Genomic DNA, 25,690 nt, shown 5'->3' with positions numbered 1-25,690 from the left:
GTGCACTTGCATATGGGGGGGATGAGGCTTGGTGCGGGGGGGAGGGCGGTGGGTGTGTACATTTGAGAGAAAAGGGAGAAAAGCCAAAATGTGCTTTATTCATTGTTAAAAAGGCCAACATAAATGATTGATACCTGATATGTTTTTAATGTTTTCATTATAGTTGTGGTTTTATGTGTTATGATTCACTTAAATTTGGTGTGATTGTCAGTGCAGTTGTTAAGTTTAGAACTAATATCTTTTATGTACATAAAGTGGCCAAGACAACTTTCCCAGGAAAGAAAGTACCTGTTCCAGTTTCTCAAAAACCAAAGCCCATTGCAGGACCCCCAAAACCAAAGCCTCAAGAGGTAGAACCTCAAGAACCAGAACCTGCTAGCGTGGCCCGAAAACAAAAGCCTGTTGTAGCACCCCAAAAACTAGAGTATGTTGTGGCATCTGAGGAGCCCGAGACTGTTGTGGCACCCCAAAAACCAGAATCTGTTGTGGCATCCCAAAAACCAGAGCGTGTTGTGATGCCTGAGAAACCAGAGTATGCTGTGGTACCTGAGGAACCCAAGCCTGATGGGGCATCCCAAAAACTAAAGTATGGTGTGGTGCCCCCAAAACAAAAGCCTGCTACAGAACTGCGAAAACCAGAGCATGTTGTTGTGCCTGAGAAACAAGAGTTTGTTGTGATACCTGAGGAACCCAAGCTTGATGTGCCACCCCAAAAGCTAAAGCATGGTGTGATGCCCTCCAAACAAAAGCCTGTTGTGGAGCCCCCAAAACCAGAGCCATTCATGGCCCCTGAGGAAACTGAGCTCACTGTGGCACCTGAGGAATCAGAGACAGTTGCATCAACCCAAAAATCAGAGCACGTTGTGTTGCCCCCCAAAACAAAACCTTTTGTGCCACTCCAAAAAACAGAGCTTGTTGTAGCACCTGAAGAAACAGAGTTTGTTGCAGGTTTCCAAAAATCAATACCTATTGCAGTCTCGAGAAAATCAAAGCCTGTTGTGGCACCCTGCAAGCCAGAACCTGTTGTGGTGCCTGAGGAACCAGAACCAATTTTAGCACCCCGAAAACTAGCGCCTTCTACAGCACTTCAAAAACCAAAGCCTGAAGTGGCATCCAAAGAACCAGAGCCTGTTTGGGCACCTGAGGAACCACCACCATCTGAGCTGGCCAAAAAGCAAGAGGGTGTTGCTATACTTAAAAAGCGAGCAGCTCCACAGTCTAAAGGTACCTCTTCTGAACAGGATCTCTTTTCCTTCTCTTGAGTATACTATGTTTCACTGTTTGTTTTAAAGCTTAATATACATAACTAAAAGATACTAATATCTTTAAAGAGCCTGCAAAGCCCGAAAAGGCTGTCCCAGAAGAGAAAATTCCTGTAGCTGTTCCTGAAAAACCACAACCTCCATCAGCCAGAGGTACATGTTAACATGAATACATGATAAACATACCTAATCTTCTTCTCTTAAGTATTATCTTAACCTCTTTTGTTCTGTCATTTAGAATCTGAGATTTTAAATGATGCTTGCTAAACAAATCGCAGAGTATGAGTGCGTGCCAAATCGTTGCTTCAGAACATTTCTGTTGTCCTCTGTGTTTCAGTCTCTGTACTTATATTCAGTTGTATTGTAATTGTAAAATGAAATGCACTAATATCTTTGAAGAGCCTGAGATGCCTGAGAGGACTGTCCCAAAGGAGAAAGTGCCCATTGCTGTACCTAAAAAACCAGGAGCTCCACTTGCTAAAGGTACATGCCACTGTGATTATCATCATAAGGAAGGGTGGTGTTTTTTTTAAAATTAATCTCATTTTAAATTGATCTTTCACTGTATACTCTGATATCTAAAATGTCAGACAGATGTACCAAATATGAATTGCTGTGCAGGGGCATCAAATGTTTCCTCAACTAAAACCATCCAAACTTTTGTTGTACGTTTTTTTTGGCATATTCAAAAAGTTCAGGAGGTAAGATCTAATTTCTTAAGTCATAGCAATAAATCAAGCAGGTATGATGAACTTCTGCTTACCAGGAAATGCCAGAACTTTATGGACACTAGCAAGAGAATGAATGCATAAACTGTTGTTCACATTATTACTAGGGATGGTTTAATACATGGTTTAGTGGGACTTGGCAGTATAAGGTTTACGGTTGGACTCGATGATCTTAAAGGCCTTTTCCAACCTAAATGATTCTATGATTTTGTGAGAAAGGACAAAATAAGCAGAAAGTGAAGGTTTCAGCACAGAGTAGCAGTTTCTGTACATAGAGAAAAATAATTGCAAATATATCTATGTACCTGTGTTGCCATGGGTAGCATCATGGAGCAGAATCTTTTCTTTAAACTGTTAATTATAATTTGCCTGTATTTTGGTCATATGTCAACATTGTCCACTCTGTGGTTTGCAAAGATGTTACATGATATGAATAGCACCAAAGAGCTGTAAAATTCATGTGAACGCCTAATTCACTGAACCTTGTAAGAGGCATTTATTTTCTCAGATTAATCACGATGAGAAACTTTATAAATGAAATACTAAAAAATTAATTATGATACTCTAAAACTGTACACACCATAGAATGATGCAGTGCTGCACCATTTCATTTCCTTTAGAAAGTCCCAAGCACTGGCCACAGAAGTAAACATTCCCTCTGATACCAGATTCTCTCCACCTGAAATACAATGACATTCCTCAAGTGAAGTGCCACCTCACAGTGATGATGTTTAAGGATTTAAATCTTTTAAATTAGTTTAGCAGAAAACAGCTATAAGCAGCATCTAGTGATTAGAATGGAAGCCAGAGCTGTTACAGGAAAGAATGTGCAAAGCAAAAAAAGAGAAGCACACAAAGACAGAAACAGAAAGGTGAAGTCAACTAGAAGGATAAAAATAGTGATAACATCCAAGTGACAAGTAAAAAGACAACAGTGACTGCCAAAACCAGGACAGAACACACAGTCATGAAAGATACATGACTGATGCTCAAATACAGAGGGATTCCATAAATAAGTCTCTAATCAGCTGTTACAAAGAGGGCATAGGTTTTCTACATTTCCACCTTGACTCAGAAACAGAAAGTAAACACACAGAATTCCCATCTCCTGTGTGACGTAATTGATACCCCGACCATTCCATGTGCTTGAAGCAAAGCATAACTGATGACTGAATGTAATGACAGCGCTTTCTCAAAGAAGACTGCGTGCGTGTATTGTTGATTGTCTTATTGTTTCTTATGCATCTGTAGTGCCCACAAAACTAAAATATACTAATATCTTTGAAGTGCCCAAGGTGCCCAAGAAAGGTGTTCTGGAAGAGCCCTTGCCTGTAGCTGTGCCAAAAAAGCCAGAACCTGGACCAGTTCGAGGTACCTGTTGCCCTGTGCATCAGCCTGGATGAGGCTGTTTCTTACTGTCCTACATGTTACTTCTGATGTCTGTTATGCTGTCCATTTGTGATTACCTGAAATGTCTACGTTGTGTGCTATGTATCGGTTAGGAATTCAACTATCTAGGGTTTTGTATAAACAACCCAAATGATATTTTGAATTTATGGATTTGTTTTCATATTCTGAATCAGCAGATACTGAAATGCCATATTTTAAAACTTGATCATAAGTTTTTTCAGATTGCTGACCAATTTTGTTATCTTAAATTGACACAGTGAATGTCTCCGTGATTCTTTTGACAGCCTCAGTTAGTGCATATGATAGACATGAGTTTTTCAAAAGGAAAAACCAGTTTTTACTCAGAAATGCACGTATGAGGGCAGTAAGAAGAAGTGACAGCATATCACGCGTTTAAAGAAAATGCTGGTAATTTTGAGTTGATAATGAAAAAGAAATGGCTATAAAATCTGGTGAACCATACGGGCTGTGGAAGTTGACACAGTGAAATGAAAATTGAGGCGAGAGCGCTACTCAAGACAAGAAAATAAGCCAATAAAAAGAAAAGCATAAACAAAGAATGGAAATGGAGAAGGACAGAAACAGGGACAAAGGCGAAATACCGGGTTCCTCACCCTGTCACTGCCCACACTGCTGAATGCAAAAGACTGGCAGATTTATGAGGAATGGCAACAGATAAGATATGCGCTGAGGTTGCTCCCGGGGAAGAGTCAGGTCACAGTGGGGCTGAGAATGACACTCTCTCCTCCCCAGGGCGGGGAAGGCTCCTGAGTACAGAGCGGGGTATCCTAATTCACACCTCGCCCTCGAGCTGTAGCTCAACATAGCCAACAGTTTTCTCACAGGACCTACCTGGCATCACCACTCTGTGCTTGTGCTCGTGCTCGTGCTCGTGCCTGTGCCCGTGTGCGGTTTTGTGTGTACGTGACTCAGTGAGTGAGAGAGACACGGGTCAATACCGTGAGACCAGTTTGGCTACTGTCATGAATGCACCTCTAGTTTACATTTCATTGTTCATCTTCCTGTTTAATGTATAAAACTGACTGTTACTAATATCTTTGAAGCACCTGAGGTGCCCAGGAAGGCTACTCGCGAGGAAAAAGTACCCGTGGCCATTGCCAAAGCACCAGAGGTTCCAGCACCCAGAGGTACCTGTCTTCATGGATAACTTAACAAAGATACTTAATCATCTTCTCTTAAGCGCTGTCCTACCCTCTCTTGGCCTGTCTCTGTTTCCAAACTGAGACGCTCAAGGTTGTGCACGCCGGGTAGTCGGTGCTGCACGTGTGTGTGAGGTTTTGAGCTGGCTGTTGTGAAGTTGTGTGTCTGTGTTGCCCTGGGTTTTGTTCCTACTTGGCACGTGTTTTCACCAATGTAAAATGAAACGCACTAATATCTTTGAAGTGCCTGAGATGCCCAAGGCAGAGGTCCCAGAAGAGGAAGAGGAGGAGGAAGCGCCAGAAGAGGTGGCACCAGTTGCTGAGCCTGGAGAGCCAGAAGCTCCTCCAGCTCAAGGTATACAGTGGTGTTCTGAAAGAGCCTGCCGTGCCCTCCGGGTTGCTGCAGCACTGAGTGCCCTTTGCCCCTCTACATTCTGTGGGGAGGGGTGAGAGCGGCATTTGGTCATGTTGTGTCTGTATGTGCCTGACCTTTAGCTTGGTCAAGTAAAAGGAATTAATGTCTTTAAAGTGCCCGAGGTGGCTGAGGAGGAAGAGCACGAAGAGGAGGTGCCAGTGATCGTTCCCCCAGAGCCTGTGGCTGTGCCCAAGAAGCCTGTGGCTGTGCCCAAGAAGCCTGTGGCTGTGCCAAAGAAACAAGAAGCTCCACTAGCTAAAGGTATATCTTCTGTGGGGAGCTGCTTTTTATTTTAGCCATTTAATTAATTTTTTCATTTGTTCTCCCTTCTTTTCTGTAAGATTTTTTATGTGTCCTCTACCCCTAGCCTCTGCTGTGCCTGTCTTTGCATATGTGACTAACGAACCAGTCACCAGAAGAATGTTACAGTGTTAGAAATATCTAAACTCTTTAATTTTATCATAAGTGTTATAACCTTTTGTATTTTTTTAACTGTGAAATTAAGAGGAAATAATATCTTTAAAGTGCTCGAAGTGCCCCCAAAAGCTCTCCCACAAGAAAAAATGCCTATTACAGTGCACAAAATACCAGAACCACCACCAGCCAAAGGTACATGTCAACACTATTAGTATCATCATTAGAAAGAAATATCATGCTCTTCTGCACTTAAGTTGAACTAATTTTTATGGTGATCACCTATTCGAGATAGGTGCTTAAGAAATCTGAAGAGCAATGTGGATTGTCAAAAACATGGCAGAAATACTAGATTCAATTCTTTGAAAAATATCTGCAGCTTTCTGAACTTTTTGTAAAGTTTAAGAATTAACATTTACTGAATGTTTAGTTTAAACAGAAAAACATGTTGTTCTGAAAAAGAGCCTGCAAATAAGTCTTCAGGTTAAAGGACGTAGTGTTGCACCCCTGAATTTTCTGATAGACTGTACTACTGGATGACAGCAGCAGTATCAGTTGCCTACCTTGTTAATAGTAAGTTAATGCCAGTATACATGAGGTAGATTAGCTAGCAAAAGACTGGATATATCTACTGAAGATGTTATTAGCACATGAAAGGGTCATTTATATAATCCAAAAGAGAGGAGAGGAAGTATATATTTCTGTAAACAGGAGAATCTAAAAGACAGGAACTGTGGAAATCTGAAAATGAAGAAGAGGTATAAAGAATGGAAATAATTGATAGAAAAAAAGGTGGTAATGCTAAATCAAATGTTACTTTCCTAAAAAAAATTAAGCTTCAATAAAAAAGTAGTCATGAAAGATACATGACTGATGCTCAAATACAGAGGGATTCCATAAATAAGTCTCTAATCAGCTGTTACAAAGAGGGCATAGGTTTTCTACATTTCCACCTTGACTCAGAAACAGAAAGTAAACACACAGAATTCCCATCTCCTGTGTGACGTAATTGATACCCCGACCATTCCATGTGCTTGAAGCAAAGCATAACTGATGACTGAATGTAATGACAGTGCTTTCTCAAAGAAGACTGCGTGCGTGTATTGTTGATTGTCTTATTGTTTCTTATGCATCTGTAGTGCCCACAAAACTAAAATATACTAATATCTTTGAAGTGCCCAAGGTGCCCAAGAAAGGTGTTCTGGAAGAGCCCTTGCCTGTAGCTGTGCCAAAAAAGCCAGAACCTGGACCAGTTCGAGGTACCTGTTGCCCTGTGCATCAGCCTGGATGAGGCTGTTTCTTACTGTCCTACATGTTACTTCTGATGTCTGTTATGCTGTCCATTTGTGATTACCTGAAATGTCTACGTTGTGTGCTATGTATCGGTTAGGAATTCAACTATCTAGGGTTTTGTATAAACAACCCAAATGATATTTTGAATTTATGGATTTGTTTTCATATTCTGAATCAGCAGATACTGAAATGCCATATTTTAAAACTTGATCATAAGTTTTTTCAGATTGCTGACCAATTTTGTTATCTTAAATTGACACAGTGAATGTCTCCGTGATTCTTTTGACAGCCTCAGTTAGTGCATATGATAGACATGAGTTTTTCAAAAGGAAAAACCAGTTTTTACTCAGAAATGCACGTATGAGGGCAGTAAGAAGAAGTGACAGCATATCACGCGTTTAAAGAAAATGCTGGTAATTTTGAGTTGATAATGAAAAAGAAATGGCTATAAAATCTGGTGAACCATACGGGCTGTGGAAGTTGACACAGTGAAATGAAAATTGAGGCGAGAGCGCTACTCAAGACAAGAAAATAAGCCAATAAAAAGAAAAGCATAAACAAAGAATGGAAATGGAGAAGGACAGAAACAGGGACAAAGGCGAAATACCGGGTTCCTCACCCTGTCACTGCCCACACTGCTGAATGCAAAAGACTGGCAGATTTATGAGGAATGGCAACAGATAAGATATGCGCTGAGGTTGCTCCCGGGGAAGAGTCAGGTCACAGTGGGGCTGAGAATGACACTCTCTCCTCCCCAGGGCGGGGAAGGCTCCTGAGTACAGAGCGGGGTATCCTAATTCACACCTCGCCCTCGAGCTGTAGCTCAACATAGCCAACAGTTTTCTCACAGGACCTACCTGGCATCACCACTCTGTGCTTGTGCTCGTGCTCGTGCTCGTGCCTGTGCCCGTGTGCGGTTTTGTGTGTACGTGACTCAGTGAGTGAGAGAGACACGGGTCAATACCGTGAGACCAGTTTGGCTACTGTCATGAATGCACCTCTAGTTTACATTTCATTGTTCATCTTCCTGTTTAATGTATAAAACTGACTGTTACTAATATCTTTGAAGCACCTGAGGTGCCCAGGAAGGCTACTCGCGAGGAAAAAGTACCCGTGGCCATTGCCAAAGCACCAGAGGTTCCAGCACCCAGAGGTACCTGTCTTCATGGATAACTTAACAAAGATACTTAATCATCTTCTCTTAAGCGCTGTCCTACCCTCTCTTGGCCTGTCTCTGTTTCCAAACTGAGACGCTCAAGGTTGTGCACGCCGGGTAGTCGGTGCTGCACGTGTGTGTGAGGTTTTGAGCTGGCTGTTGTGAAGTTGTGTGTCTGTGTTGCCCTGGGTTTTGTTCCTACTTGGCACGTGTTTTCACCAATGTAAAATGAAACGCACTAATATCTTTGAAGTGCCTGAGATGCCCAAGGCAGAGGTCCCAGAAGAGGAAGAGGAGGAGGAAGCGCCAGAAGAGGTGGCACCAGTTGCTGAGCCTGGAGAGCCAGAAGCTCCTCCAGCTCAAGGTATACAGTGGTGTTCTGAAAGAGCCTGCCGTGCCCTCCGGGTTGCTGCAGCACTGAGTGCCCTTTGCCCCTCTACATTCTGTGGGGAGGGGTGAGAGCGGCATTTGGTCATGTTGTGTCTGTATGTGCCTGACCTTTAGCTTGGTCAAGTAAAAGGAATTAATGTCTTTAAAGTGCCCGAGGTGGCTGAGGAGGAAGAGCACGAAGAGGAGGTGCCAGTGATCGTTCCCCCAGAGCCTGTGGCTGTGCCCAAGAAGCCTGTGGCTGTGCCCAAGAAGCCTGTGGCTGTGCCAAAGAAACAAGAAGCTCCACTAGCTAAAGGTATATCTTCTGTGGGGAGCTGCTTTTTATTTTAGCCATTTAATTAATTTTTTCATTTGTTCTCCCTTCTTTTCTGTAAGATTTTTTATGTGTCCTCTACCCCTAGCCTCTGCTGTGCCTGTCTTTGCATATGTGACTAACGAACCAGTCACCAGAAGAATGTTACAGTGTTAGAAATATCTAAACTCTTTAATTTTATCATAAGTGTTATAACCTTTTGTATTTTTTTAACTGTGAAATTAAGAGGAAATAATATCTTTAAAGTGCTCGAAGTGCCCCCAAAAGCTCTCCCACAAGAAAAAATGCCTATTACAGTGCACAAAATACCAGAACCACCACCAGCCAAAGGTACATGTCAACACTATTAGTATCATCATTAGAAAGAAATATCATGCTCTTCTGCACTTAAGTTGAACTAATTTTTATGGTGATCACCTATTCGAGATAGGTGCTTAAGAAATCTGAAGAGCAATGTGGATTGTCAAAAACATGGCAGAAACACTAGATTCAATTCTTTGAAAAATATCTGCAGCTTTCTGAACTTTTTGTAAAGTTTAAGAATTAACATTTACTGAATGTTTAGTTTAAACAGAAAAACATGTTGTTCTGAAAAAGAGCCTGCAAATAAGTCTTCAGGTTAAAGGACGTAGTGTTGCACCCCTGAATTTTCTGATAGACTGTACTACTGGATGACAGCAGCAGTATCAGTTGCCTACCTTGTTAATAGTAAGTTAATGCCAGTATACATGAGGTAGATTAGCTAGCAAAAGACTGGATATATCTACTGAAGATGTTATTAGCACATGAAAGGGTCATTTATATAATCCAAAAGAGAGGAGAGGAAGTATATATTTCTGTAAACAGGAGAATCTAAAAGACAGGAACTGTGGAAATCTGAAAATGAAGAAGAGGTATAAAGAATGGAAATAATTGATAGAAAAAAAGGTGGTAATGCTAAATCAAATGTTACTTTCCTAAAAAAAATTAAGCTTCAATAAAAAAGTAGTCATGAAAGATACATGACTGATGCTCAAATACAGAGGGATTCCATAAATAAGTCTCTAATCAGCTGTTACAAAGAGGGCATAGGTTTTCTACATTTCCACCTTGACTCAGAAACAGAAAGTAAACACACAGAATTCCCATCTCCTGTGTGACGTAATTGATACCCCGACCATTCCATGTGCTTGAAGCAAAGCATAACTGATGACTGAATGTAATGACAGCGCTTTCTCAAAGAAGACTGCGTGCGTGTATTGTTGATTGTCTTATTGTTTCTTATGCATCTGTAGTGCCCACAAAACTAAAATATACTAATATCTTTGAAGTGCCCAAGGTGCCCAAGAAAGGTGTTCTGGAAGAGCCCTTGCCTGTAGCTGTGCCAAAAAAGCCAGAACCTGGACCAGTTCGAGGTACCTGTTGCCCTGTGCATCAGCCTGGATGAGGCTGTTTCTTACTGTCCTACATGTTACTTCTGATGTCTGTTATGCTGTCCATTTGTGATTACCTGAAATGTCTACGTTGTGTGCTATGTATCGGTTAGGAATTCAACTATCTAGGGTTTTGTATAAACAACCCAAATGATATTTTGAATTTATGGATTTGTTTTCATATTCTGAATCAGCAGATACTGAAATGCCATATTTTAAAACTTGATCATAAGTTTTTTCAGATTGCTGACCAATTTTGTTATCTTAAATTGACACAGTGAATGTCTCCGTGATTCTTTTGACAGCCTCAGTTAGTGCATATGATAGACATGAGTTTTTCAAAAGGAAAAACCAGTTTTTACTCAGAAATGCACGTATGAGGGCAGTAAGAAGAAGTGACAGCATATCACGCGTTTAAAGAAAATGCTGGTAATTTTGAGTTGATAATGAAAAAGAAATGGCTATAAAATCTGGTGAACCATACGGGCTGTGGAAGTTGACACAGTGAAATGAAAATTGAGGCGAGAGCGCTACTCAAGACAAGAAAATAAGCCAATAAAAAGAAAAGCATAAACAAAGAATGGAAATGGAGAAGGACAGAAACAGGGACAAAGGCGAAATACCGGGTTCCTCACCCTGTCACTGCCCACACTGCTGAATGCAAAAGACTGGCAGATTTATGAGGAATGGCAACAGATAAGATATGCGCTGAGGTTGCTCCCGGGGAAGAGTCAGGTCACAGTGGGGCTGAGAATGACACTCTCTCCTCCCCAGGGCGGGGAAGGCTCCTGAGTACAGAGCGGGGTATCCTAATTCACACCTCGCCCTCGAGCTGTAGCTCAACATAGCCAACAGTTTTCTCACAGGACCTACCTGGCATCACCACTCTGTGCTTGTGCTCGTGCTCGTGCTCGTGCCTGTGCCCGTGTGCGGTTTTGTGTGTACGTGACTCAGTGAGTGAGAGAGACACGGGTCAATACCGTGAGACCAGTTTGGCTACTGTCATGAATGCACCTCTAGTTTACATTTCATTGTTCATCTTCCTGTTTAATGTATAAAACTGACTGTTACTAATATCTTTGAAGCACCTGAGGTGCCCAGGAAGGCTACTCGCGAGGAAAAAGTACCCGTGGCCATTGCCAAAGCACCAGAGGTTCCAGCACCCAGAGGTACCTGTCTTCATGGATAACTTAACAAAGATACTTAATCATCTTCTCTTAAGCGCTGTCCTACCCTCTCTTGGCCTGTCTCTGTTTCCAAACTGAGACGCTCAAGGTTGTGCACGCCGGGTAGTCGGTGCTGCACGTGTGTGTGAGGTTTTGAGCTGGCTGTTGTGAAGTTGTGTGTCTGTGTTGCCCTGGGTTTTGTTCCTACTTGGCACGTGTTTTCACCAATGTAAAATGAAACGCACTAATATCTTTGAAGTGCCTGAGATGCCCAAGGCAGAGGTCCCAGAAGAGGAAGAGGAGGAGGAAGCGCCAGAAGAGGTGGCACCAGTTGCTGAGCCTGGAGAGCCAGAAGCTCCTCCAGCTCAAGGTATACAGTGGTGTTCTGAAAGAGCCTGCCGTGCCCTCCGGGTTGCTGCAGCACTGAGTGCCCTTTGCCCCTCTACATTCTGTGGGGAGGGGTGAGAGCGGCATTTGGTCATGTTGTGTCTGTATGTGCCTGACCTTTAGCTTGGTCAAGTAAAAGGAATTAATGTCTTTAAAGTGCCCGAGGTGGCTGAGGAGGAAGAGCACGAAGAGGAGGTGCCAGTGATCGTTCCCCCAGAGCCTGTGGCTGTGCCCAAGAAGCCTGTGGCTGTGCCAAAGAAACCAGAGCCTGTGGCTGTGTCAAAAATACCAGAGCCTGTGCCTGTTCTTAAAAAACATAAACTTCCTTCAATTAAAGGTACATACATCAGTGACTGAGCTTCTCCTTTTCTCTATTCTCTGAATACTTTTTTCCTTCTTTCACTGAGGTACGCAGTGCTTAGGTATCTGAGGGAATAATCTGTCACTTAACATTTTGTTCTTCATGTTTTGAATGCCTTACTCTTTTTAGTCATTGCACTTTTTACTATTGTACGTAGATATGTATCTTAATGTTCACAAAAATGAAAATCTACTAATATCTTTAAAGCACCTGAAGTGCCAAAGACAACTGTCCCAGAAGAGAAAGTGCCTCTTACAACACCTAAAAAGCCAGAATTTAGAAAACCAGAGCCTCCTGCAACCAAAGGTATATATTGCCAGGAGGCATCTCCTGAGAAGAAATGTTTTCTATTTTCTTTGTTCATAACTGAGTCTATAAAATGTATCAGTTGTATGTAGACTAACTTGGGAAAGACTGTTTGGAGCATAGTCTGTCATGGTTGTGGACATTGTTACTGTGATTTTCTGTGTGCTAAGTGTCTTTGTCTCTTTTATGTTTCATATGTACATTTATATACATGTAAATAAAAGGAACTAATATTTTTTAAAGTGCCTGAGGTGCCCAAGAAACCCGTCCCAGAGGAGAAAGTACCTGTTGCTGTTCCTAAAATACCTGAACCACTACCAAGTGAAGGTATATACCATTATAGCTATTACTGTAAGGACAATCCTTTGGCCTGTTCTTCCAAACATAAGCTTTAAAATAGATGTCTTTTTTCTCCCATTGTAATGTCTGTAAATTGTTCACTTCATATTTTGGATGATACCAGTCTATGTTTCTTGTATTTACTGTTACATTTTCATATTTGGAAGCAAAATATCACTTTCAAAACTAAATATTTTCAAGTGACTTATGCTCCTACACAGCCTATTCCTAGCAAAGTCTGTCTCTCTTTAAGACAATAATCAATTCTCACTAAATTTGAGTCTCTTAAAACCTAGTATTTATATTGCTATTATAATCCTAAATGAATTGAGAGCATTGAGGGTTTATTCTTTCCAGTTACATCATCCACAAATTTAATGTTTAGTTTATATTGTATACTTAAAAAATACTATCCTTCACACAACCCTGATTCATTCTTACAGAGAAAAAGAGTAGTTTTTCAAAAGCTTGCATTAACTGCTGAGGTAACAGATGCTGAGTGATTACTTACCCTCATGTGTATTTGTCTGTGTCTATTGGAGTAGCTTTCTTTTTAGTGATATCTACATAATTGTTCATGTGAAACAATCTTATCTTTGGAAACTTACACCAGTTGTCAATATTCTTTAAAGAATATGAAATCATAAAGGAGATTGAGCCTGAAGAAGCAGAAGAAATTCCAGTTGCAGAAGTAGAAGAAGCTTTACCAGTTGAAGGTATATAAAGTACCTACTTAGAGGCTGCCAGACACCTTTCTTTCATTACTGTGCAGTTTTTCCTTGCTCTGTCACTCTCTGCACCTGTACCTGTACGTTGTAGGTCTCTGTGTAATTCTTCCCGTGTTATTATGTTTTGGAAATGAGTTCTGATCTCTTAATTCTAAGTACAACATACATATATTTTAAAAGCTTTCACTTTGTTTCTTGTCAACAAGAGTCTTCCCATCATTTGGTTTGCCACATTTGTTCTCATGTTATTAACATTCTTTTTAAGTCAGCTTGGATATTTGTATTGTGTGCATGCTACAAAGCAATAGCCTAAGGCTCTTTCATACTCCCATTTAATTCAATGAGATTTTTTCACTGGCTTCATTGAAAATGGAAAATTACCATCTTTCCATTTGTACATTACTCTTCACATAACTACTGGGGTAGTAAATTTATACTAAATCTACCTAACGTTATTTAAAGCACCGGAACCTGAGAAGAAGATCCCTGAAAAGCGAAAACCACCACATCCTCCACCACCAACAGAAGATATTAAATTGGCAAAAGAACTACTTAAAGGTATAATCTCTGAAGCCACAATTAACAGTGGGAAATCAAACATATAATCCTTTTAAATTATACTGATGAATCTTTGAAAGCATGCTTTTAGACATAGCAATTTGGGCCTTTTTTTTTCTTTTCTAATTTACTATGGCTCTAATGGTGCGCCTTACTAATGCTCAGTCCCTTACAATTTTTTTTACCATTATTATGCCAAGTCAGTTTACGTGGGTTCTTTTCAATAGTTATGAGGAAAAAAAATAAAATCTTAACCAAGTTAACACATTCTTCTATCTTTAACATAATTCTTCTATCTTTAACATGTTCTTACAAATGAAAAGAATCCCCAGCAATAATTTGCTGGTGTTACTATATGAACATGGGTTTCAGATCAACTGTGCTTCTTACAGATCATCTGACTTCTTCCAAACAGTTAATCAGCCAGAATCTTAGCTTTGTAGCTCTTGTCTTTTTATTACATCAGTAGTATTAAGCAGTTGTTTGCATCTTCTAGAAAGTTCTTTTCTTTTTTGAATCTAATGATGTGTGTGGTAAAATTAAAATAATTTTCTTTAAAGCTCCTGAATTAAGGAAGAAAGTTGTGACTGCAAAACCTGGTGAGCCTCCCAAATTGGAACCCCCACCTGCTAAAGGTACCTAGCTAATATAAGAATCTTACTTAAATTAAGCCTCTCATGAGCCCAAAGTTGTAGTTCTCGGTATCATCTTCTTTCATTTGCTCAGAAATATCAAAAAGCTGTCTATGTTAGATTATGCTCAACAGTGGACTCTCCAGCTTGGATGTGTATGTTCATGTTATATTAATGTCCACTTCAGTCTCCCATCATGCAATTTATGAGATGCAAGAGACAGAATCACAGAAGGGTGAGAGAGATTTTTATAAGAAGTTTTGTCACTTGTGTAGATGCTCACTTTGATTCTCTGCTTAGGGAGAAATAAAAAATAACATACTGTTTAAATATATATAGCATTGTTCAAACATACTTAGTTTATTATTTGCCTGTAATGTAACTTATTTTTGTGAGAGGATGTTTTCCAGAGATGGAGATGAATAATGAATTGAGTAAGCTGCTTTAAAAGTACTCCCTTATATTTTTCATATGTATTGTAGCTTAAGACAAGCTAAGCAGCTAAGCAGTGAACATCTTTTCTTAATGCTATTCCAAGTTTAGGAATTAAACTAACTGGATCCTTATGAACATCACAGATAGTTCAGATTAATAGATAATGTAACATAAGCCAGTAATGAAAGAGGAAAAAGAGATAAAAATGCTACTATGATAACTCTCTGAGTACATAACTGTTATAGTTTTGTCAAACCATACTTCTCTTTTGTTGATTTGTATGAAAATTTCCTCTTCTGCATAAGCCTAGAAGACAACTGTAAGTAAACAATGTAGAAGAAGTGTTAAAACTATCAACTTCAATCTCAGCAGTTTTACCTTTTGCTTTTAATAATCAGTAGTGGACCAGCATTTGATTTGTGTGTTTGGAATGGTTAGTTGTTGATTAGCTCTTACTGCTGCTATGAATGCATAATAAAATCTGGCATAATATTCTTTCAAGTGCCTGGACTTGTAAAGAAACCTCGCAGAGTAGTTCCCGAAGTTACTCCTCCACCAAAAGAAGAAGTTGTTTTGAAAAGAGGTACAGTAACTTGGCTCTGTTTTAAAAAACCCAGCATATTGACATTGTTCAGTATATTCCCCTAAGTAACATTTTTTTATGTGTGCGCTATGGAAAATTACATGAACAAAGTAGTACCTGATACCTGTTTCTTGGAGAAAGCATTTATAGTTGCAGGGATGAAGTGGGCATATCCTGAAAATCTGTCAGTTCCAAAAGACCTGTGGTGAAAACAGAGCAGAAGAACACTGAAAATCTGGTTCCTTATAACTCTTTTCTCTTTTCCTAATCTCTGTAAATTTTATACTAGAGTTGATAGTTTTCCACTGCCTTCAGCTTCTGGACCCCTAAATATTTTCCAGTGACAGTGTAAGTGTTAGCAAAGTCACGTATGTAGCATCCGTATTCTCTTTTATGGTTTTCTTAGAAGTACTGCATGGATTGCAGAACCCCATGGTACTATTGGACATCAGTCCCATTTCCTGCAAAGTCTGGAGCCTTCTGAATCACTTCATGCTTAATTATTGCTTAGAAGAAGGAAGTACTAATTCCAATTGTCTTTGAAATACCACAGCAGGATGATTCACGTCCATGTACCTTGCAGCTGACTTTCAAACTTCAGGCAACATAATAAAATATAGATATTCAGGTTTTCAGATGACAGTCTCATTAGATATCCAGATAGATGGATATCTGACAGGACAAAAATAAGTGAAATAAGTAAAATGAAAAACAGACATTATATACATTTGAGCTCTGCAAACATAACACTTGAAGATTCAGTCTTGTTGTCTCACAGAAGTCAATAGGAGTTTAATCCATAATCCTGCATTTTGTCCCTGAAAATCATCTGTAACTGCAGTTATTAATGCATAGTTATGTATAATGAGTCATCATTTAAATATGATTAGAAATATTAGATAAGATGTAATAAATTTTATTCTATCATGGACAGTTAACATTGACATATTTCCTCTCAGATGGACTGCTGTTAATAAAAGCATCTTTTTGTTCTAGACAACTTCAAATTTTAAAAGGCCTTCAGAAGAATATCTTGAATAGCTACACAAAATCTTCCATTTATATCGAACTATACATCTTACATTCCTGTTTCTTCATGATAGTTGATATATTTTTAATCTTTTGTCTTGTTCACTGTCTTATTCTTTTGTTTACCTGTGCTTTAAAAACTGAAATTTCTTTCCTTTTAAAGTTCTTAAAAAGAAATCAGAAGAGGAAGAACCTAAACCAGAAAAAGAACCTAAACCAGAAGTTAAGCCAGTACCGACACCAGTAGAAAAAATTAAGAAACCTGAAGGTACTAGATTACATTCAAATTTATCTGGTAAATTATAATTTTAAAAAAATAATCCTACTTTTAAGTAGTATTCTCTGAAATTCAGGAATAAAAGTGAGATTTTAAAAGATCACCTGCCTTAACCTCATTGTGTAAATTAAAGCTTTGCTGAAAGCACAACCAAATTTGACATCTACATTTGGGTCTGAATTCTGCATTTTGGGATTGTTTCTCAATCTTCACTGTGTATAGAAGAGATCTTTACAAATATTTTATAATACTGATAAAAATATAACTACAGTGAAACAGTTAATCCAAGCATTTTGCAAATTTTTGCCCATTTAGTGTTCCTAATTTATTCAAATCTCACTCTTAAAATACATATTCCTAAACTTTATGAACATCTGAAACTGTTTACATCTAAAAAGAATGAAAACTTTTAAATACATTGGAGATAATAGTATTTGGGGATTCAAAGTGTTTCAATATATCCTACAAAATAAAAATAATTTTTTAAAGTCCCAGAAGTTCCTAAGAAGAAAACTGAGATACCTGTCATAAAAAAAGAGGAGAAACACGTGCCTGAACCACCTAAAGGTACAAACATGTGATGCTCTTTTTCCTTATTGCAGCAACTAAATGATATTCATTGAGGAATATCATGCTATATTAACCTAATGCATTATTATCACCCAGTCTGTCCATGACTATTGTGTCATGATTAACCACTTTGCATTCTTCTGGATTTCTTGTTGTCTTCAATTCTTCAGTGCTTGAAAAATTAATCTTTTTTCCATTATATTTTGCTTTATAAGAGTTCATCTCAAGTTAATTTCTTGCTTTCTGGCTAAATACAGTATAAAACAATAAATTCTGTCTTCGATTAACTCTCTCTGTATTTATGCTTCTAACTTTAATGTTCAATGGGATTACAAAACATGTAAATTAACCTATTTGTAATTGTGTTTGAAATGCCAGAACCTAAGCAAGCAGCTATCCCACTTCCTGGGCCTGAACCTAAACCTGCAGTAGGTAAGAATTCTTTAGTCATGAATACCGGTGCAGCTTTTCTTGTGTGTCTAGTATTTTCCATTCAGACATCTCTGGCTAGAAGGACATTAAACAAATGTCTCTAGTATTACTAAGACTGGAACTTTCATACAATCTAAAGAACATCATAATTAAAACAAAATCATTTATTAAAACAAATATATGAGAAGTCCTATTTTTTTTTCTACAGCTCTAAAATCTCCAAAACCAGCAGCAGAACCAGCACCAGCTGTTACTACTCCAGTGACAGTCCCAGTGGTTGGAAAGAAAGCAGGTATTTATGTTTATTCTATGCTATTTATAGGATTTTTCTCTCCAAGATACCTAAATACCCTCAGGATAAAGAGAATGCAGAGCTGTACAATCATATAACTTATTCATTACAGGAAGATTTGAGGTCCTATTTAAGGACCTTGTTATTCTAGGAACTGTCACCTAATCTAAAAGACAAATGTCTCTGACATACCATAGACATGAATCTGTGCTCTTGTTTCTGGATGGTGATGTGTGTGCCTTTATTTATTGTCGTACTATGAAAATTGTGTATTCTGTTGATTCATTGATGTTGTTTATGTCCTGATGTATGTCTTGTGAACTGCATCCTGTATTTTCTGTATAGCAAAAGAAATGTTACACATTTCTAAACAATTCTTGTGTTGTTCGGTTTTCTGCTTTTAATTTGTTATTGAAGTCCTGAGGAAAACTGTCAGTGGTGTTGAAGAACTAGAGTATTGCTATTTTCATTTGATATGCTTAGGACCCCAGATCATACCCTGCTGTGAAAAAGGAGCTGTGGAGAGTCCAATTCCTCTGAAGCACTCTGAGCCTGAGGTCCACTGGTAGAGCTGATGTACATGCTGCTTGCCCATCATTCAAAGGGTCTCATGTTACAGTAGAGCTCAGGTCCTGGGCACCTGAGAAGCCTAATCATGAATGTCTCTTGGCCCTTGATTCAGTGGTGTTATGCAGTGGCATAACTAACCCATTTTATATAGGTGGCCAGGTAGGCCTTAGAAAGCTGTCATTTTCTGCTGCTTTTAACCTGGATTGGATTTAAATTGGCAAACTAGTGGGACAATGCTCTGTACCATAACAGTATTTTGCTTAGGTCTTCTGTACTCTTTGTGTGTGCCATTCTTATCTTTCTTTTGTTTTGTAATTGTGTTGTAAGTTTTCTGTTGTGTGGAGAAAAAGTGTTCTATGTTCATTTTATTTCAGGTATAGCTGGAAAGTTTGTCTTAAAATATATTGTTCCCGATGCTTATTCTTATGGATTTTAACTCTCTAAATTACCTGTGAAACCTTTGTAGCTGCAGAAAAGCCTGATGCACCATCTGTACTAAAGCATAGAGATAAAATGCCCCCAGTGGAAGAAGAAAAGCCTGAGTCAATTGTGTTAAAGAAGATTTTGGTTGAGAAACACTTACATGTAAAAGAAAGAGTAAGTCCTAAGGAGACAGTTCTGGACGTTCAGACAGCAGAGCCACTTGAGTTTAAAATCTCACTGGAAACAGCTGATGGAATACTGAAGCCAGAGGGAGAGGAGCAGGAGAAAGTGGCTCTTAAATACTTTATCCTGGCTCCTGAAGAAGAGGAGCCAGAAATGGCACCTATAGTTTCAAGAAAGACTACCCTTACAGGTGAGAAAATAGAAGTTGCAATAGATCACATTACTTATGCAAAGGATGAACTACCACTACCTGATGAGGAATTGAAATGGATTTCTATAGTATCTGAACATGCGGAAAAAGATTCTGGAGAAGAAAAGGGGGATGAAATTAAATCGCTTGTTCATGGGGAAGGTGCAGTAAAGAAAGTCTCTGACAAGTTTAGTGTTCTTCATGAAGGAAAGATTCCTGTGCATAAAAAAGAAGAGGAAATTGAGTCAACTTATGTACCTAAACATATACCCAGAGAGCCATATGAGCCCAGGGACCAGAAAAGACTTCTAGGAAAAGGGAGAAATTCAAAAATCAGTTTGCAACATGAAGAATTTTCCATTAAGGATAAAACTTCATTTGTAAAGGATATCACAGAGGCAGGAATAGCTGAAACTCCTTTGCTTAGAACTGAAGAAGAGAGAGGAGTTTTTACTCTAGAGAAATCTGAAGTTCCTCTTGGAGAATCCATGAAGGAGCATGGCATACAAAATAAAATTCAATGGATTAAGAAATCTGGTACCACAGTAGCTGAAATTCCTATAGATAAGATTCTTAATAAAGAAGAAAGAAAAATGGAAATTATTCAAGATGATGAGAAAGATGAGAATCTGGACTTTACATCAGCAGAACTACATTCCTTAGACCTGTCTGAGGAGACTGAAGCAGCATTGAGAAAAGATGCTGACCTAGAACACCCCACTGAAGATGAGGAGGTTCCCAGAGAAAAAGCTTACATAATCTTTAAACCATCTGTTCTTAAACCAGTAGTAGTGGAAAGGAATGCAGGAGAAAAATATTCTGCAGATGAAGAAGTTCATTATGAGGAGGGCTCAGGACAATTGTTGACTGGGAAAGCACTCCTAAGTGATAAAAAAACAGGCAAAAAGGTTATACTAGAGAAGGAAGAGAAAACTACCTTCAGCACCCACTTAAAAAAAGACAAAATTAGACAGTCAAATGCCCCTGAAAAGCTGCCTGTGGAAAAAGAAGAATTTGGTACAGTGATTACAGAAGAAGGAATGGAAGGTGAAGTTTCCATAGGAGAACATGAAAAGGGAGTAAAAGATGAAATAGTTGACAGATCTGAGTCAGTAAAGAAAGTTCCCATTCAGCCACCAGGGAGTCAAGAGAAAAAACAGTTTCAAGAAGTTTGTACCATTCAGGATGAATGTAAAGAAACTCCAGCTCTCAAAAGCAGCAAAGATAAAACTGAAGAAAAGAAATATTCTTTGACTGTGGAAGAAGTGACACTTTCAGGAAAAGAACTTCCAGTGACAGAAAGTATATCAGATGAAAAAACATCAGCTAAACATGGCATTGGAAAAAGCACATCTGTTACCATGAAAAAAGAGAAGGGAAAGCTTTCAGACAAAATACCATCAGCGAAAGGAATCCCTGCAAATGGAGAAGTTACTTACTCCTCAAGCATAGGTAAGATAATAACTCCCAAGAAAGCAGAAAGAGAGAAAGAATACAAAAAATCAGAACTTGCTCACGTGACTGAGCAGGCCAGTAGACCTTCGAGTGAGAACAGGAAGTTGGATGCACCTGGAGAATCACATGAAGTTCTGGATGTTCCTGCAAAGTCTCATGCAAAGCGAGGTGAGGAAGACCGCTGCCAAATTCTTCCACGAAGTGCTTGTACTATTTGCTTCAGGAGAATACCATTTGCCATTGTGATGTTTTTGTTCTTTAACACCGTTCACAACTCCATCTAGTCTGTCAGCTGGCTGTATTGACATTCAGCCATTCTTGACGTGTTTGTCTTACCTGTCTGTGCATACATCTCTGTGATCAGTGTTCATTGTCTTAGTCTTTACACTTTTATAAGACTGCATAAATCATGTTGTATGCCATTGTCTTCTCATAAAAACTCACACATTTTTTCTAGTATTTATTCTTACATCCATTGCAATAAAATCTGTCCTGCATTTCATTCATATCATTCACCCATTAAAAGTATCTTTTATATTTCCTTTCACAAAATGATGATGAGAAGCAGCATAGCATGGGAAATACTTTCAAAAGTCTGAGATGATTCATCACAAGTCAGGCAACTAACAGAACATCGCTCACTTGTGAGAGTATCATGTTGTCCTGAAACATGTATTTAATTTATACAACTTATATTTTTGTTGTCTTCACTAGTAAAAGTGTGTGCTTTTTCTAAAAAAACCCACATAATTTGTAATAGGTACTTGAGCTATTTTAGTTGACAGGTGGGTATTAATCAAGGGCCTAATTGTGAGTAAAGTGTCAGGGAATGGCAGAATTGTACAAAATAACCGGCAGGACAATAAATTGAGGAACTAGGAGCTCCTAAACTGTCTTTCAGTCCCTGCTGCTGAATATGTCTTTCCCATGCCTCAAGATATTGAACTTACCATCGAGATACAGACAGTATAAGTTGTATAAATACATACATATATTTTCCTCCCCTTATATGTGTATATAACTAAAGGAAGAGAAAAGCTGATTTGTAAAAGAAACATTTATCTTAATTTTAGTATGTATTTTTATTTAACTACATTCCTAATAATATTGCTGTTCTACTTCAGAGGCCAAGCCACCAAAAGAAGAAACTCCAAAGGGTATCAGTCCAGTCAAAGGTAGGATACTACAAGTCAATACCTACAAGCAAAAGCAATAAATCAGGATTAGTTTACTCATTTCTGAATCTGAATTACAGCCAAGAAGACACCTTCACCAGCAGATGCAGAAAGAAGGAAACTCAGGCCAGGCAGTGGTGGTGAAAAACCTCCTGAAGAGCCTCCATTCACTTACCAACTCAAGGCTGTACCACTGAAGTTTGTCAAGGAGATGAAAGATATAGTGCTAACAGAAGCTGAATCTGTTGGGTCTTCTGCAATCTTTGAAGTCCTTATTTCACCATCCACTGCAATTACAAGCTGGATGAAGGATGGAAGTAACATCCGAGAGAGCCCCAAACACAAGTTTATTGCTGATGGTAAAGACAGGAAGCTGCATATTATTGATGTCCAGCTGTCAGATGCTGGTGAATATACTTGTGTATTACGACTGGGGAACAAAGAGAAGACCTCTACAGCCAAACTTATTGTTGAAGGTATTCCCTGTTTTGAGTTTATAAATTTAAAGGCTAGCTACTCCTCAAGCTATAGAAGTACTGGTACTTTGTGAATTTACAGTGGTTAGTAGATGCATCCTTTTGTTTCCGTCAATCACTACACATATTGATTTAATACGTAAGGCATTTCTGCCTCACACCTTCTGTGTACAAATGAGACAAATCAAAATGTTGCTTTTCCCACAGAACTCCCGGTGAGGTTTGTGAAAACTCTTGAAGAAGAAGTAACTGTGGTTAAAAGCCAGCCGCTGTACTTGACATGTGAGCTTAACAAAGAAAGAAGTGTGGTCTGGAGGAAGGATGGGAAGATCATCAAAGACAAGCCTGGGAAATTTGCTCTGGGCATTATTGGTTTGTCACATTCCCTCACGATCACTGATTCAGATGATGCTGATGCAGGCACTTACACTGTTACCGTGGAAGACACTGAGCTCTCATGCTCCTCTTGTGTTAAGGTAGTAGGTAAGCAATCAAAATCATGTAGTCCTTTCTTTGTAGGATATTTGGGCTGGTTTAAAATTAGAAAAGTTTTTTCTCATAGTATTACAATATAAATGGACAGATAAGATTTTTACAGCTACTAAAATCCTGTTGTAATACAAAAGCTGTTATTTCTTCTATTTATGACCCATCTATTTGTAGCAAAAGTCTGCTAAGCTGTATTTTTATGTAATTTTTTGTCATGCAGAAGTGATAAGAGACTGGTTAGTAAAACCCATAAGAGACCAGCATGTGAAACCAAAAGGAACAGCTACTTTCACCTGTGACATTGTCAAGGATACACCAAACTTTAAATGGTTTAAAGGAGATGAGGAAATCCCTGCTGAACCAACTGACAAGACAGAAATCTTGAAAGAAGGAAATAAAATTTTCCTAAAAATCAAGAATGCTGGCCCTGCTGATGTTGGGGAATATTCAGTGGAAGTTGAAGGTCGCAGATACCCAGCTAAACTGACCCTTGGCGGTAAGGAAGCTTATTTTATTATATTTAATCAGTTCATAGGCCAGTGTTCAAAAACCTCTAAACAAACAAACAAAAAGAGTAACCTGAATTATTATAAAGCTCTACCAAAACTTGGCCTAATTATAGATGTGTTCATTTGTGCATTCTAGAACGTGAAGTTGAACTGCTGAAACCATTAGAGGATGTTACAGTTTACGAGAAAGAAACAGCAAACTTTGATACAGAAATATCTGAGGATGATATTCCTGGTGAATGGAAGTTGAAAGGAGAAATCCTGAGACCCTCACCTGTAAGCATCCTTGAATTTTACAAAACAATTTATTTAAATTAAACACTGTGAACAGGTTGCCTTGAGTCTTTATGGTAAGATCTTTGCAGGTCTGTCATTGCCACACAGTCCAGAACATAGAAAGGGTAAGCATTATGGTGATTAAAAAACACTTTCTCTAAGAATTATATGCTATAAAAGCTAAGTTTTGAAGGGCTTCATTTTCTCAAAGGATTACAGAACATTATTCAGACAATAATAAAAATATCCTACACACATTGCTAGGAATAATGCTGACATTTAAAAGAAGTGTGGAACTTCTGAACTGCAGAAGGTTCTGAAGAAAGGTACTGCATTTTTTTATTGTTGATTAGAAGCGTTAACTTCCCTTGAAAAGCAATTCTAATCTTTTCAGCTGACTCTTTACTGTGTATAAAATGTTTCTAGAATCCCTTTATTAAAAATACCTAGCAGTAAGGCATTGGCATTGTATTTACCAAAGTCTGTCATCTCTCCAGACTTGTGAAATCAAAGCTGAAGGAGGAAAACGCTTCCTAACCTTGCACAAAGTCAAGTTAGAGCAAGCTGGTGAAGTCCTTTACCAGGCACTTAATGCAGTTACTACAGCTATCCTGACAGTGAAAGGTATGATGCACCATGCAGTATGATTCCAACTTAAACGGAGTTCACATGGAGCACATTACAAATTATGTGTTCTGTTTTGCTTCCAGAAATTGAACTGGACTTTGCCGTGCCACTAAAAGATGTTACTGTCCCTGAGAGGCGCCAAGCAAGGTTTGAATGTGTCCTTACCAGAGAGGCCAATGTTATATGGTCTAAGGGCACTGACATACTCAAGATTGGAGAAAAATTTGACATCATTGCAGATGGAAAGAAGCATATTCTTGTAATCAATGATTCTCAGTTTGATGATGAGGGAGAATACACTGCTGAAGTTGATGGCAAGAAGAGCACAGCAAGGCTGTTTGTGGAAGGCAAGTATCTTCTTATGAACAAAACAATAAAAAATGGATAAAGAATGTATCTTTTAGAACCACATTAGCCTTTTTCTGATGGTATTTATGTGTCTACTTTACAGGTGTGAGGCTGAAGTTCATCTCACCTCTACAGGATCAAACAGTGAAAGAAGGGGAAACAGCTCACTTTCAGTTTGAGCTTTCTCATGAAGGCATGCTAGTAAAATGGTACAAAAATGACAAGAGACTCCACACAAGCAGAACAGTTTTTATTACTTCAGAAGGCAAAGTTCATAAACTAGAAATGAGAGAAGTAACACTTGATGATATCTCCGAAATAAAGGCCGTAGTCAAGGACATGAACACACAAGCAAACCTCAGAGTCTTAGGTAATTACATAAATAATTTAAAATATGCTATATAATATGTATAAACAATTTTTATAAGTAGAAAGTGACAAAATATTGGTGTTCTAGTAAATTTATATTACTACTTTACCATTTCATATCCACTATGCCTTCTGTAGAGGCCGATCCGTATTTCACTGTGAAATTACAAGACTACAGTGCTGTGGAGAAAGATGATATTATTCTGGAGTGTGAACTCAGCAAAGATGTGCCAGTAAAATGGTACAAAGACGGCGAAGAACTAGTAGCTTCCAACAGAATTTCCATAAAAACAGATGGCTTGCGCCGTATCCTGAAGATCAAGAAGGCTGCAGAGAGTGATAAGGGTGTTTATGAGTGTGACTGTGGAACTGACAAGACAAGTGCTAATGTCAGCGTTGAGCGTAAGTTATCATCCCTTGGCTAAGGGAAAGTACTGAAACCTTTGTAAAACAGTGTAGACAGACAGACAGATGCTCTCGAGAGTACAGCACCAAAAATTGTACGTTTAGAAAACATGTTGTTATGATGAATAGCTGAAATATCTAGATTTA

General features: G+C 38.8%; 1 protein-coding gene across 1 annotated transcript in view; it reads left to right on the top strand.

The window, feature by feature from the left end:
- TTN (titin) overlaps window positions 1-25,690 on the top strand; it is a 245,450-nt gene that overhangs the window by 121,882 nt on the left and 97,878 nt on the right. Inside the window, exons 161-194 of the mRNA XM_069781541.1 lie at window positions 256-1,224; window positions 1,662-1,745; window positions 3,278-3,361; window positions 4,465-4,548; window positions 4,805-4,915; window positions 5,090-5,236; window positions 6,565-6,648; window positions 7,752-7,835; window positions 8,092-8,202; window positions 8,377-8,523; window positions 9,852-9,935; window positions 11,039-11,122; window positions 11,379-11,489; window positions 11,664-11,843; window positions 12,075-12,173; window positions 12,417-12,500; window positions 13,145-13,228; window positions 13,703-13,798; window positions 14,359-14,433; window positions 15,368-15,448; window positions 16,641-16,745; window positions 17,244-17,321; window positions 17,703-17,756; window positions 17,965-18,048; window positions 19,085-21,037; window positions 21,994-22,044; window positions 22,125-22,520; window positions 22,728-23,003; window positions 23,230-23,505; window positions 23,655-23,794; window positions 24,292-24,418; window positions 24,505-24,768; window positions 24,873-25,139; window positions 25,277-25,540. Coding sequence (XP_069637642.1) covers window positions 256-1,224; window positions 1,662-1,745; window positions 3,278-3,361; window positions 4,465-4,548; window positions 4,805-4,915; window positions 5,090-5,236; window positions 6,565-6,648; window positions 7,752-7,835; window positions 8,092-8,202; window positions 8,377-8,523; window positions 9,852-9,935; window positions 11,039-11,122; window positions 11,379-11,489; window positions 11,664-11,843; window positions 12,075-12,173; window positions 12,417-12,500; window positions 13,145-13,228; window positions 13,703-13,798; window positions 14,359-14,433; window positions 15,368-15,448; window positions 16,641-16,745; window positions 17,244-17,321; window positions 17,703-17,756; window positions 17,965-18,048; window positions 19,085-21,037; window positions 21,994-22,044; window positions 22,125-22,520; window positions 22,728-23,003; window positions 23,230-23,505; window positions 23,655-23,794; window positions 24,292-24,418; window positions 24,505-24,768; window positions 24,873-25,139; window positions 25,277-25,540 — 7,218 coding nt within the window. The remainder of the gene's footprint in view (window positions 1-255; window positions 1,225-1,661; window positions 1,746-3,277; window positions 3,362-4,464; window positions 4,549-4,804; window positions 4,916-5,089; window positions 5,237-6,564; window positions 6,649-7,751; window positions 7,836-8,091; window positions 8,203-8,376; window positions 8,524-9,851; window positions 9,936-11,038; window positions 11,123-11,378; window positions 11,490-11,663; window positions 11,844-12,074; window positions 12,174-12,416; window positions 12,501-13,144; window positions 13,229-13,702; window positions 13,799-14,358; window positions 14,434-15,367; window positions 15,449-16,640; window positions 16,746-17,243; window positions 17,322-17,702; window positions 17,757-17,964; window positions 18,049-19,084; window positions 21,038-21,993; window positions 22,045-22,124; window positions 22,521-22,727; window positions 23,004-23,229; window positions 23,506-23,654; window positions 23,795-24,291; window positions 24,419-24,504; window positions 24,769-24,872; window positions 25,140-25,276; window positions 25,541-25,690) is intronic.

This window comes from Haliaeetus albicilla, chromosome 4 (assembly GCF_947461875.1).
Source record: "Haliaeetus albicilla chromosome 4, bHalAlb1.1, whole genome shotgun sequence".
Taxonomy (NCBI): domain Eukaryota; kingdom Metazoa; phylum Chordata; class Aves; order Accipitriformes; family Accipitridae; genus Haliaeetus; species Haliaeetus albicilla.
Note: the sequence above shows the minus strand (reverse complement) of the source record. Positions and strands in the feature narration are given on the sequence as shown.